The 14,749-nt window shown below is 35.9% G+C and overlaps 1 protein-coding gene across 3 annotated transcripts in view; it reads right to left on the bottom strand.

Annotated features, from left to right (window-relative positions):
• Nep4 (Neprilysin 4) overlaps positions 1-14,749 on the bottom strand; it is a 44,435-nt gene that overhangs the window by 9,706 nt on the left and 19,980 nt on the right. Inside the window, exon 1 of one of the 3 annotated variants that reach the window (XM_067763715.1) lies at positions 14,538-14,556. The exons of the other annotated variants lie outside the window; for them this stretch is intronic. Within the exon in view, the coding sequence (XP_067619816.1) occupies positions 14,538-14,541 (4 nt within the window). The 5' untranslated portion in view covers positions 14,542-14,556. Of the gene's footprint in view, positions 1-14,537; positions 14,557-14,749 lie in introns of those variants that run through there. 3 annotated transcript variants of the gene reach the window in all.

Raw genomic sequence — 14,749 nt, 5'->3', positions numbered from 1 at the left:
AACCCTCTTGACCAAATGAAATGCACTTTATAACTAGTCTAAATTTTTTGGTGGGTATGTATAAAAGAGTATCTGCTCAGTTTTTACGCTTTAAACTTTTTGAATTAGAATAGTTCAAACATTGGACATTTATCCACGGAAATGACCTATGAAGTGTCAATTGCTCCCCCAACGTCCACCTTCAATGAATCTGAGTCTGTACTAAATACAATACACGTACCTACCTCTAGTTAGGTCTAAATATGTACATATGGGCATTTCCGTAGCAGAGAGAGAGATAAACTCCTATAAATTTTTTATAATGAAAACATACAACTCTCTTGGAATTGTGTCATATTGGCCAAATTAAAAAAAAAAGATAACTAATTTAAATCCGACTTAAAAACCGTGCATGAATTAAACAGTAATTGTAATTATTTACCTCTTTTCATTGAATATATTTCAATAATAAATGTATCATAAGTTCCTCTTATAGTATCGAATTTATTTATAATAATAAATATAGTTTAAAAAAACTACATACAAATAAAGCTAATATGTGACCGGCCTATGAAAAGGTGGCTTATGACTTAAAAAAAAAAAAAAAAACTACTAAGAAACTGAAGAAATGCATTGTTTATCTTTAACAGTTGTTTCTCGCAATTCTTTTTGAGTCATAAACCACCTTTACATAGGCCGGGTCACATATAAGAGTGTTAAAAATACAAACGTTAGTGACCGAAATACAACACGTTTTTGCTCCTAAAATCCCAGATATTAATATTAATAATATAAAAATCCATATTTTTATTAGACGGGTCGGCCCTTCCATCCCAATTATGATGCATTTTTATTAGCGCTTTATTTGCGTTACAGTATTTTACTAAAATGTTTTAAAATAAAAGTACCTAAACAAAAATTAAAAACCATTTTATGCTCAATATTTTGTTTGACCGGGTCTTTATAAATTTAATATTTAATAACTCACTTAATGGATTGAGATAGATGACTGGAGGTCAATTTGACAATAACCTGATAAAAAAGTAGGTGCATCATAAGATAGTCCTATCCGTTGTGATGTCTTAATTTTGAAGTTTTTTGGATGGTTGCAAATATGAAATTTTATTAAACCATATCGCATACGACGAATAGGATGCTTTTTGAATAGCTCAAAAGGCTGCTGAGTTGTATTTTGTTATTAAATTTTTTTTTGAGAAACAACAAAGAAGCATATATGAGGTTTTTAAAATCATAGCCCTTACAATAGCGACCGACGTGGTATTGGCATGAAGCAACATCAAAATCTGTAGGAAAATTTTTTTTTAATTAGACAAAAATGTTTCTAGGCGGTGTCGCCCCTCCGCGGTTTTTTGGCAAACTATCCGAGGGTATTTCTCCCATGAAAAGCTTTTTATCGAAAATTTATTTGCTTGCAGATGCCGTTCGGAGATCGTCCTGCCCATTTGTAGGAAAAATTTAAAAGTAGGACGATACAAATTGGAAGACAAGTTCGGCCTAAATCTCCTCGCTCGTATATCGCGCCTTGTATTTTATATTTTACTCATACGACGAATAGGAGACCTTTTGAATTGCCTAAATATAAAGGTATGTATATATATATTTAGGGCCAAGGCCAGTGTAAAAAATAACAAAGCATCATATATTTTGCCCCTTATCTCTTGTGAGGTTGGTCTCTATGTAAATTAGTTTTGACTAACCCTTAACCATTGGATCGACTCAGTTTTTTCTTCTTTGTAACTCTGAACTAAGCAACTTGAGTGACCGCTCCCTTACTTTTTCTATATAATTCAACATAGCTTATCTAGTTGCATGTGAAATATTGAGAAAAATATCATTTAAACTCGTAAAATTCTGCTTCCGATGTAATATGAGTTACCATGGAATTGCCCATTATATTTAAATTGAAATTTAATTAGCTTAAAATAATTCTATTAAACATCCATACATACATACATACATACATAACTGTGAATTAGACCGTCTTCTATGTAAAATATATCAAAAGCCCAAAACTAACGGCTCCATTTTCTCAAACTTTAAAATTTATCTGCCATTTAAACACGAATTTTATTCACAAAGAAGTTATTAACGGACAGATAACACTTAAAGTTAACTTGAGAAAAGTCCGTGTTGTCCATGTATAAGTTATATGAAATTCAGAGTTTGCCCGGTTTTTATATTTTTAGCAAGAATAAAATTGAAGAAATAACTATCTACATCCATGCCAAATTTTATTTTAAATATAACACCAAACATTTAGGCAATTCACAAGATCTCCTATCCGGCGTATGTGGTATGATTTTAAACCTGTCATGTCTGCTTTGTTGTTGTTTCTCATATAAAATTTTTGTAAAAAAATACAATTCAGCAGCCTATGTATATCGGGTGTGTTATTGTCAAAAAAAAAACTATTTATTTATCGTTAAATTTTCAAGATCAAGATTTATGAGTGTGATGACTAGTACCTAGGACCTACGTAATTATTTTCTAGCTTTTAGTATTATTATTACTTAATGTAAATATTGTTTCCAATAAAACCGTTCAAGTTAAACATTTTTTTTTATTATTTTATTTCAAGTTTTAATTAATGCCTATTATTTCTCATTATATGCAAGGACTATTTTCTGACAACTTGTTACAATCTAAGTCCTCAATAGATAATCCTCCTCGAATTCCAAAGTATTTTGATGTCACTTTTACGAGACTGTATGTAATACTTGTTCCAAACATGATCCAAATCGGACCACAAATACGATTTTTTTAAATATTTCGATCCGTGCGCCACCTATCGGAGTTTTTTTCTTATTATTGCATTGTCATCGGGTTCTGAACTATACTCCAATTTTCAAGCTTGTATCTTATCGGGAAGTAACTTAAATTTCAATTACAAAATTCTGTTCGCTACACAGAGTCAAGCTAAATAAAACCGTCTAAAAATAAACCCCATAAGACATTACGAGACCTTGTGAATTGCATAATTTATTCAGTTAACTAACAGGAAATTCGTATGCGTTAGGTTTGTGTGAAATTGAATTTGTTGTTATAGTTGCATTTGATTTGCTAGTGATGAACAATAAATTTTCATACAAATATATCTTTCTTTTCAGATATACAATGACATTGCCGGGACTTTAAAACGGCCTCTAAGCGGGGTATCCAAAATGGTCTTAATTTCATCGAAGTACGTCCAACCTTAGCATGATCGATTGGCTGTATGTTAAATTGAAGAAAGATTACATCCCACCTGTAGACCTATTGGCGATTAACATAGTGTTAACAAAAGTAATGAGATTCAAAGCCTCGAGGCCAGCTTGGCGTCTTGAGGAAATACGAACTGGATGAACATGCTACTGGATTCCGTTCCTGCACTTTGATTGGGACTTAACACATTGACTGCCACGTCGGACATATATGTGTGACACTGTACTATGCGGTTTACGCCACGTCAGACACATATGTCCGACATGACTATTGTTTTCTCTCGCCATGTCACACAGCAACGATTGACGATAAATATGATTTTATTGCAATAATAAATTATATGGCGTCCCATGAAATTTCTGTTATAGTGGCTTCGGCGTAGCTCAAGAACAATTGGAAAAAATTGGTTTTGAAAAAAGAAAATTAGTTCATTTTATTACAGTAACAAAAAATTTTTTACATATTATTTTTATAAAGTAGTTATACAAATCAACCATTAAACTTGTTTGTGGTGATTCCCAAAACATTCTAAACACATGAATGGCTTTTGGGGACAATCCGGGCAATACGTGAATACTCTTTTAGCCTTCTTTCTGGCGATCTCCCTTCCTTCCATTTGTTTTATTCTGGAATAACATAAAGTACATGTTCGACGTACTTTTGTATTACTTGCGCTTAGTTTTATTTTTAAAATATGAATATTGCCTGATTTTGGCTTCATATGTTTTTCTGGCTTCTGCAAATTTAGAAGTGATGAAGTAATTTGTTCTCTAAACCACCGTATTTTTGCATTATTTTTTTTCGTAGCTTTCTTGTACACTACAAAAGCATTTACTACTGATAATCCAAGCAGATATTCTATACCCAGTTTGCGGTACCACTTTACGCCCTTCCTCAAAGTAGTAGCATAAGAACAGTTTTGGTCTGATAAATCAATCCCTGCTTTTCCTTTGTTATAAGCAAGTACGGCTATTGGCTTTTTCTTAAAAAAGTCGGCAGGCGCCACGTCGGCCATATGTGTGTGACATACTAATTAGTTAAAAACTGCCTGTTTCTAAGCAGAAAATATTACCAGCACTACCCTAAATTCTAATTTTGATGTCTCTGATGAGATTAAAAAAAAAAAATTCTGTGGCCCCCAGCATCTTATTTGCTGAAAGTGCCTTGGCAGTCAATGTGTTAAGATCCAAGATAAAGGTGGAAGGTAGGCGCCATAGGCCGTGAATGCTGTACGAGGCTATACGTATACTCCAATGATTTCAAAATAATGGATATGATTGTGTCTGCAGTTGTAGTGTCGGAAGAAGTAGCTGTGACCAAAAGTAGTAGAAACACTTGAGGAAAGTAGCTTAAACAGCAGCTGCATGCATTTCTATACTGCCAAGCATACATTAAGGCAATAATCTGCTCACTATATGCATCCCCCGAAGCTTGCGCAGAATACGTCTCAACCAAAATGGGAGGGATAATAAGAAAGAAAGAGTTGCACATTATCGACCAAGCGGGAAAGGCATTCAACCGGGTACCGGGAGTGAAGAAGATCATGTGCAGGTCTCAGGACCTTAAACCAACAAAATTACTCATATCACTAAAAATAGGGTACTGTAGGCTCATGATGCGTATTCTCACTGGATACTGCTTTTTGGCATCTGCTTTTAATTTAGGGTCGCCAGTGATAGCAGTGTGCTCGTGTCCTGCGCTCGTAAGACTAAGACTTCTGCTGTTAGATCCAGAAGCAGCAAGTATTATAGGTCTTAGAATGCTTCTAGTTTCTAGAATATTTCGGTTCGGTCGTCAAACAAACTTTTGGTAACACTTTGCATACATTCCGTCTATGTGAGGTCCTCAAGGACCGGCCATTTCAACCTTGCTTTTGAAACTTGTATAAATAAACAAATAAACGTAAGGCGCGATAACCTCCGAAGAGATCTGAGGCCGAGCTTCTCTTCCAATTTGCGTCGGCTCCTTTGAGTTTTTCCTACAAATTGGCGGGATGGGGCGACGCCGCTTAGAAAAATTGTCTTCTAAACTTGTTACAAAATTTTTGATGTTGCTTTGCCCGGGGTGTGAACCTAGGATCTTCTGTGTGGTAAGCGGAGCACGCTACGCTACGAAGATAACATTGGACGGATTTTTTGCAAAAGGTAAAGAAAATTTTCCATCAATTTATTATATGAACTTTTATAATAACGAAGAAAATTTTATGTTGATAAATGGTTTTGATTTTGAACAAAAAAATTATAATTTGTTGCTGACAGAGAACTTTTCAAAATGTGAATTAATACCGTTTGAACTCAGTTTTAAAGCTGGCATTAATGTCATATATAAAAAGTGATTCAGAGTTCATTTTACTATCTAAGATCATTTTCGTTAAAATTGCTGTTGGAGGGTATCGAACAAAAGCTGACGATATGCAAATTATGATGTGAAAGTATAAAGAAATAAAGCAGAAGGCAACTGGGAAGAAGTTCCACAACAGCAAGTCGTGGCCTTAGTCGGATTGAAAAGACTTACGAGATATAATCAATGTCGCGTTGGTTCAGTTTTTTCCCTAAACATTTAATACAAAAAAAAAAATATTTTTATTTGGCCAACTCTGTGCATAATATGGGGTTTTTGTATTTTGTACAACATTTAACAATTTTTCAATACAAAGACACACATCCATACATACACACGTATTTATGATTATCAATGTTGTTTTGCTTTGGGAGGGTTTTTTTGTGTTTTAGTAACAATTAAAGATGTTCTAAATTGCATTTAGTGACTCAACTCATGATAAATAAATGTAAAATATCATATATAAAGATTAGTTTCTCACTCGTAACCTGGAGAACGATTAAATTTTCGTAGGTGGCTAACGCTTCCGGAATAAATTATATAAGGAGTTTTAAAGTTTTTTCGTTAGTTGTTATTTCCCCTTTTTTAGTTCGATCAAAGTCTCTTTTCATTTGGTCCTCTATTGCCTTGATTTTCTTAGAAGTCAAGAAAAATTATTAGTTTTACGCAAAGAACTAACCTTTTCCAAAATCTGAGTTTTACACCACGAGCGCGGGTCTTATTTTTAAACAACGAAAATTGGGAATGTAAAAAAAAAAAAAATACCTAAAAATGTGAATCCGTATCGAAGCTGAAAAGCTATGTCAAGCTAATGACGTCGAAATATTAACAAATTGAAACTTGCATAAAATTTCATTTGCCAAAGCGCGTGTCGAATTTTTCTTCAAAGTCAGCTTTGAAATCAAAAGAGTAAACATCCAGAAACTTCTGGTCCTAAATTTTCGAGATAGTGTGCGCGCCTACTATATCGGAAAATCAATATTCAAGCCGGTTTTAATTACAAACAAAAAATTTAATTTTTTTGATGCTAATTTTTTCCATGAGAAGTTATCTTAAATATATACAGTGATGTTCTACGAAAATATACCAGCACCGGTGGATTCAATTTATTTTATTTTAAAAGGTAAGCAAGGTACATTTATGGATTGGATATTGATACGTTAATGGAATATATAAAGCATAAACCGCTATTCCGGGAACTTAAAATTCATTGACGTATCCCATTCTGCATATTCCACCTTTAGATCTGGTCGCAAATGACATAGCGTTGACAACTGCAACGAAGTTCAGTGCCTCGGGCAGCTTGAGCTGAGACCACACGGCCGTAGTAGTGTAGCGTCATCAATTAAAAGACGAACAAAATACCTGATTTCTATTTCCCTTCGAAGGGGCTCTTAGAGCCACAACAAAGGTGGATGGTTGGCCCAAATGGCGGGCGAAGCGATACACTGATTGTTCCAAAGTAACGGAAGAGGTACGGTCTGTGGTATACTGTGCTAATCCACAAACAAACATATCCTACAACGTGCCAGATCAGTGAAGCGTTTTTAAGGCGGAACTATTGGCCGTGACCAGCAGTAGAAACACTGGAAGAAAATTGCTTAAACTGCAGCTTAAACCAAGCAGCAATTAAGGCAATAATCTCACAGAGCGCAGCCTCTAAAGAGTGTATTGGATCTCAAGGCATATGATAATTGATGGGAATTCAAAAGTGGATGAGCTAGCTAAAAAGGACGCTTCCCTTGCTTGTAGTCATCGCAATTAAATTGGGCGAGAGAAGGCGATAGTTACACATAGGCCCATACGTGGTGTCGAAGATCATGTGTAGGTCCAACAACCTTAGACTAGCAAAGTTAGTCCTATCATTAAAAAAAGAAGACTGTAGACGCATGACGAGTATTTTGACTAGACGAGTTCCCTGCATAAACTTCTATTCACAGTTTAGTGGAATTTTCAGCAGTCACATGACTGGACACGGTTACACGTAAGAAATTTCTTCAGGTTCTATTTTAATTCACACCCATAAGAATTTAAAATTTTTTAGGCAATTGTTTGGACTTTATGAATTGAATTGATGTATCAATGTGATGCCTACAAATATACCTTTTCTACCTAAAACTTAACCACTTTTGAATCAAAAGGTTCTCTTTTTATCTATATTTCATGTAATATTTGAATCCGTCGGCTGGATTAAAAAAAAATAGTCGTAACGAGTGTCCTCAAAATCACACATATACACTGAATTTCAATTAAAATGGGTCATTTTTGAAAAAAATTCTGCCATTTTGAACTTTTTATACTCAGTTGAACAGAGCTCACAGAGTATATTAAGTTTGATTGGATAACGGTTGGTTGTACATATATAAAGGAATCGAGATAGATATAGACTTCCATATATCAAAATAATCAGGATCGAAAAAAAATTCGATTAAGCCATGTCCGTCCGTCCGTCCGTCCGTTAACACGATAACTTGAGTAAATTTTGAGGTATCTTGATGAAATTTGGTATGTAGGTTCCTGAGCACTCATCTCAGATCGCTATTTAAAATGAACGATATCGGACTATAACCACGCCCACTTTTTCGATATCGAAAATTTCGAAAAACCGAAAAAGTGCGATAATTCATTACCAAAGACAGATAAAGCGACGAAACTTGGTAGATGAGTTGAACTTATGACGCAGAATAGAAAATTAGTAAAATTTTGGACAATGGGCGTGGCACCGACCACTTTTAAAAGAAGGTAATTTAAAACTTTTGCAAGCTGTAATTTGGCAGTCGTTGAAGATATCATGATGAAATTTGGCAGGAACGTTACTCCTATTAATATATGTATGCCTAATAAAAATTAGCAAAATCGGAGAAGGACCACGCCCACTTTTAAAAAAAATTTTTTTTAAAGTAAAATTTTAACAAAAAAATTAATACCTTTACAGTATATAAGTAAATTATGTCAACATTCAACTCCAGTAATGATATGGTGCAACAAAATACAAAAATAAAAGAAAATTTCAAAATGGGCGTGGCTCCGCCCTTTTTCATTTAATTTGTCTAGGATACTTTTAACGCCATAAGTCGAACAAAAATTAACCAATCCTTTTGAAATTTGGTAGGGGCATAGATTTTATGATGTTTACTGTTTTCTGTGAAAACGGGCGAAATCGGTTGATGCCACGCCCAGTTTTTATATACAGTCGTTCGTCTGTCCTTCCGCATGGCCGTTAACACGATAACTTGAGGAAAAATCGACATATCTTTAATGAACTTAGTTCACGTACTTACTTGAACTCACTTTATCTTGGTATGAAAAATGAATGAAATCCGACAATGACCACGCCCACTTTTTCGATATCGAAATTTACGAAAAATGAAAAAATGCCATAATTCTATACCAAATACGAAAAAAGGGATGAAACATGGTGAGGTAATTGGATTGGTTTATTGACGCGAAATATAACTTTAGAAAAAACTTTATAAAATGGTTCTGACACCTACCATATTAAGTAGAAGAAAATGAAAAAGTTCTGCAGGGCGAAATAAAAAACCCTTAAAATCTTGGCAGGTATTACATATATAAATAAATTAACGGTATCCAACAGATGATGTTCTGGGTCACCCTGGTCCACATTTTGGTCGATATCTGGAAAACGCCTTCACATATATAACTACCACCACTCCCTTTTAAAACTCTCATTAATACCTTTAATTTGATACCCATATCGTACAAACACATTCTAGAGTCACCCCTGGTCCACCTTTATGGCGATATTTCGAAACGGCATCCACCTATAGAACTAAGGCCCACTCCCTTTTAAAATACTCATTAACACCATTCGTTTGATGCCCATATGGTACAAACAAATTCTAGGGTCACACCTGGTCCACCTTTATGGCGATATCTCGAAACGGCGTCCACCTGTGGAACTAAGCATCACTCCCTTTTAAAATACTCATTAATACCTTTCTTTCGATACCCATATTGTACAAACAAATTCTAGGGTCACCCCTGGTCCACCTTTATGGCGATATCTCGAAACGGCATCCACTTATGGAACTAAGGATTACTCCCTTTTAAAATACTCATTAACATCTTTCGTTTGATACCCATATTGTACAAACGCATTCTAGGGTCACACCTGGTCCACCTTTATGGCGATATCTCGAAACGGCGTCCACCTGTGGAACTAAGCATCACTCCCTTTTAAAATACTCATTAACACCTTTCTTTTGAAACCCATATTGTACAAACAAATTCTAGGGTCACCCCTGGTCCACCTTTGTGGCGATATCTCGAAACGGCATCCACCTATGGAACTAAGGATTAATTCCTTTTAAAATACCCATTAACGCCTTTCTTTTGATATCCATATTGTACAAACAAATTCTGGGGTCACCCCTGGTCCACCTTTATGGCGATATCTCGAAACTGCGTCCACCTATGGAACTAAGGATTACTCCGTTTTAAAATACTCATTAACACCTTTCATTTGATACCCATATCGTACAAACGCATTCTAGAGTCACCCCTGGTCCACCTTTATGGCGATATCTCGAAAAGGCGACCACCTATACAACTACCACCACTCCCTTTTAAAACCCTCCTTAATACCTTTAATTTGATACCCATATCGTACAAACAAATTCTAGGGTCACACCTGGTCCACCTTTATGGCGATATCTCGAAACGGCGTCCACCTGTGGAACTAAGCATCACTCCCTTTTAAAATACTCATTAACATCTTTCTTTTGATACCCATATTGTACAAACAAATTCTAGGGTCACCCCTGGTCCACCTTTATGGCGATATCTCGAAACGGCGTCCACCTATGGAACTAAGCATTACTCCTTTTTAAAATACTCATTAACACCTTTCTTTTGATACCCATATTGTACAAACAAACTCTAGGGTCACCCCTGGTCCACCTTTATGGCGATATTTCGAAACGGCGTCCACCTATGGAACTAAGGATTACTCCCTTTTAAAATACTCATTAACACCTTTCATTTGATACCCATATCGTACAAACGCATTCTAGAGTCAATCCTGATCCACCTTTATGGCTATATCCCTAAATGGCGTCCACCTATAGAACTATGGCCCACTCCTTCATAAAATACTCTTTAATGCCTTTCATTTGATACACATGTCATACAAACACATTCCAGGGTTTCCCTCGGTTCATTTTCCTACATGGTTATTTTCCCTTATGTTGTCACCATAGCTCTCAACTGAGTATGTAATGTTCGGTTACACCCGAACTTAACCTTCCTTACTTGTTAAAATAAGTTTCAGCCGACCTCCAAAACTCAATCTTGTTGATATTGAGAATTTTGTGCTTGTCAACCTTAGCCGCTGCACATAGGTAGATTTTCAAGTTTTAGGCGGCCAAAAAATTTTTTATTGCCTATATCTTCTTCAAACTGTTTTATAAATGAAAAATTATAATAATTTGTGTAATTAATCGGTTATATTAAAAAAAAAGATATTACACTGTGTAACACTAAAAAATACCTGCGCAGTGAGGCTATTTTTCTTGTTGTACAGCAACAAGGGTGTATCAAATCCTCTATCTAACCCCCTATCTACAAGTATCTGCAGCTAAATTTAATGCAGTTGGCAAGCTAATTGTGCCAAATACCATGTTCAAAACAAATTTTCACTTGGACGGACTTGGAAACATAACAAAAGTGTTTTGAACACCAAAAATCAGAAAAAAAAATTTTACATCCTAAATAAAATAGGTTCATTATCAATTTATAACTTTTAAAAATAACAAACACCATTAATAATGTTAGTATTTACCTGAAATATCAGAATCCATCACAATTACTCAATTCAATTGTCCGAAAAGCTAGCTGATGAAGAAGTGAAATTCAGAAACATGTCCTAGTAACCATCGCCGTTTGTAAACTTACAATTTTTCTCTAATATCAATTACAAAAACCATTGTCTTAAAACTTAAAATATTCACGTTAAAACATGCGATTTCACATAGGTTAAAAAAAAAACTATAACACGCGCTTCAGAAATAGCTAAATTCCGATTACTTGACAGCTAATACCAGGTACGCGATGGCTGGGAAGGGTATAATTATTGTTCCCCTGTCTATTCTTAAGCTGTGGGAGTGCTTTTTTTATAATTGTGGCAACTTTCAGAAATTCAATTATGTCCGCCTAAATGTCTAAAATCTACCTATGTGCGCTGTGCGTCATAAGAAAGATTTTGTGTATTACGTTACTGCCACATTTAAAATCAAGTCGACAGCTATATAGACGCACCACTTTCAAAGAAACCAAGACTTCAATGAATTTTTGTTGAAAAATAGTATGGAATTTACTCACAAATTGATCAGAGTTTTAATTTTGGTTAGAGGGAACCGAAAATCGTTCGTTTCTGTTGAACCAGTCTAATCTATATATGTATGTACATTTACTCGTGTAAGTGTGTAAATGCCCTTCTGTGCTAGTAATATTTGGAATTTATGTTCTAAGTGCATAAATTCTGGCCCGTCGTGATTTGCCCTGGATGTTCCATACATGTATGCGGAGTGTTGTTATTTTTTAAACTTTTTACTCGCCTGTATGTAATCTAAATGCTCCTATTTCATTTGAACCTTGAACTCTTTGACAAATTTCAACTGGCCGTGACACAAAATTGGAACGCGTAACAAACAATTAAGTACGTACGTAGTTTAAATAAAATTTGCACAAGACATGATCCGTAAAATTTTACTAGGGTGGATAAAAATGATACGTAAATACAAATTTATGATTGCACGCACATAAAAAGAAAACGGTCTGTGCTTTTCTGCGAACCGATATGCCTATGTGAGCATGCATATAGGTTAAGGCGTACTAAAGCCGAAACTGAGGTCCGTTTAGCTCAAACACTCCCAAAACTTCAAAGCGTCCACAACATTGGAGATGTGATACCCCACCTCGCAATGTTTCTTTGTATACATATTTTGTGGTTTCGCATAGACACCCTTGCTACGTGATCTTTTGTACCATATTATGCTTATTTTTACGACTCGCAGCATCATTGAACTATTTATCCACTTACAACACCTCCTCCAATGAGCATATGGCCTTGTAGTTTTCCGCTGCTTTCAGGTTCCTGAGACTTCTTTCAACCTGCTTTTAGCGTATTGTGGTTATTTTCCTTAGGACCCCCTTTTCCAAGGTGCATATAAACTCTACCCGCAGCCCACGTCATTCTCCCCTGCTCTGAGTGCAAGACATCTTCCGATTTCTTGTTGATTTTAAGATTTAGTGCTGGCCTCTCTCCGTGGTTCGAGAGACATGAAGCACTTTCTAATCACGTGTTGGTATATTCGAGTTTTGACGCCTACTGGGGTTGATGCAATCTATTAGTGCAACAGTCAGGGACTGCTTAGTAACTTCACATTCTTCTCGGTGAAAACGATCTGATCGTTGCCTCCCTTTAGCTCGAATCAGCTCAGCCAACGTTGGGCGGACACCACCTCTTTCAGGGTAGCAAAATCTTTCTGGCCGAAAGTGGATGGCAGGAGGTCTGCCGAAATAATTGGGTTCACTAAGGCTCACCTATCAATGGTCATTGGGGTTTGACAGGGCACGTCCCACGGCTATCCATGCGGTACGTCTCAATATAATGGAAACTCCATCCTGCTGTAGCTGTATGGAGGATGATGAGGTGGAATCACCAAAAACAAGTAGGTTCTGTCCCGCCAATTTGTAGGAAAAATTAAAAAGAGCACGATGCAAATTGGAAGGGAAACTCACCCTAAAATCTTTTCGGAGGTTATTGCGCTTTACATTTATTTATTTTCAACGATTGGATAGAATCTTTCACCAAGTCCTTGAAATAAAACATTCATTTGAAGCATTTAGATCATACAACCTGTCAGATCACCGTAGTGTTTTTCAGGCGAAAGAAGTAACCGTGACCAGCTGGAGTCTGACCAAAGCAGTGGAAACATTGAAGGAAACTAGCTTAAACTGCATCCGCGTCAACTTTTTTATTGACAGCCAAGAAGCAATTAAGGCAATAATCTCGTATAGCACCTAAAAGTGTGTTAGAGTGTAAGCAATCCCTAGAAGTAATCGAAAATCTTGTCCAGGTCTTAAAACTTTAGACTAACAAAGTAACTCTTATCGTTGAAAAGCTAGGATAGTGATTTTTATTGGACACTGTCTTCTTGCGTCAAATACTTAAATTAGGTGTCATCAGTGATTGCGGATGTAGGAAGTGTTAGTTGGAGGAGTTAGTGCTCTGCGCTCGCCAGACTAAAACTCCAGCTGTTAGGAGTGGTACAACTGTCAGATCCAGAAGCAAAGAGGTTGTAGCTATTTTATAACATAGGCATTGATTTCTGATAGGGGTTTTCAGTTTTGTCGTTGAGCTAACTTCTGTTCACACTATGAACTCATCCAGTCTAGTGAGGTTCTTACGGACCAGTAAGCTCAACCCAGCCCGACCTATGGTTTTTAGCAAATTGCATTTTTGCTGTTATTTAATTTAGTTAATTTAGTTAATATGTCATAGTACAATAACCCTTTTTTGAATTGGGTGGAACCTCTTTTGGTTAAAGCCCCATACCACTTCATGGTGAGCAAAGCTATTATTATGATCGCAGCTGTATATATGTATATAAATTAACCTGGGTCGATTTGTATGGACGAAAGTTAACCGATATCGCGCCATTGCTTTTTCAAAAGGATTTGGGCTCAGGAAAAAAAAGTTCCACTACGCATACCCAAAAAAATAAGTTTCGAGCCTGCAAAAAAAAAATGGCGAAAGGGTTTTACAACAGTTTTTGAAAAAAAAAAAAATATTTATTGGGTTTCGGGGAGTGTTTTGGTCGACAAATTGACCCTTTCGCCATTTTTTTGCAGGCTCGAAAACTATTTTTTTGGGTATGCGTAGTGAAACTTTTTTTTCCTGAGCCCAAATCCTATCTAAAAATCGATGGCGCGATATCGGTTAATAAATCGACCCAGTCTAATATACATACACATTTATTGTTGTCGTCGATTTGTTTGTGAATCTTAAGCCAGAACTCCACGAGTAGCCTCCTCCTTCTTCCACCGCGGTTGTTAACTTTATAAATGAAATATCTGACGTAGGAGCTCAACCTCTGGAGAGGCTAGTTATGGAATTCCGGGATCTCACTTTGCCTACTTTTTATACCTATGCGTTACTTCTTTTTACAAGTTTTTTTCTGTA

The sequence above is a fragment of the Eurosta solidaginis genome, chromosome 1, assembly GCF_040869045.1.
Source record: "Eurosta solidaginis isolate ZX-2024a chromosome 1, ASM4086904v1, whole genome shotgun sequence".
Lineage (NCBI taxonomy): Eukaryota > Metazoa > Arthropoda > Insecta > Diptera > Tephritidae > Eurosta > Eurosta solidaginis.
This window is presented reverse-complemented; position numbering and strand designations above follow the sequence as displayed.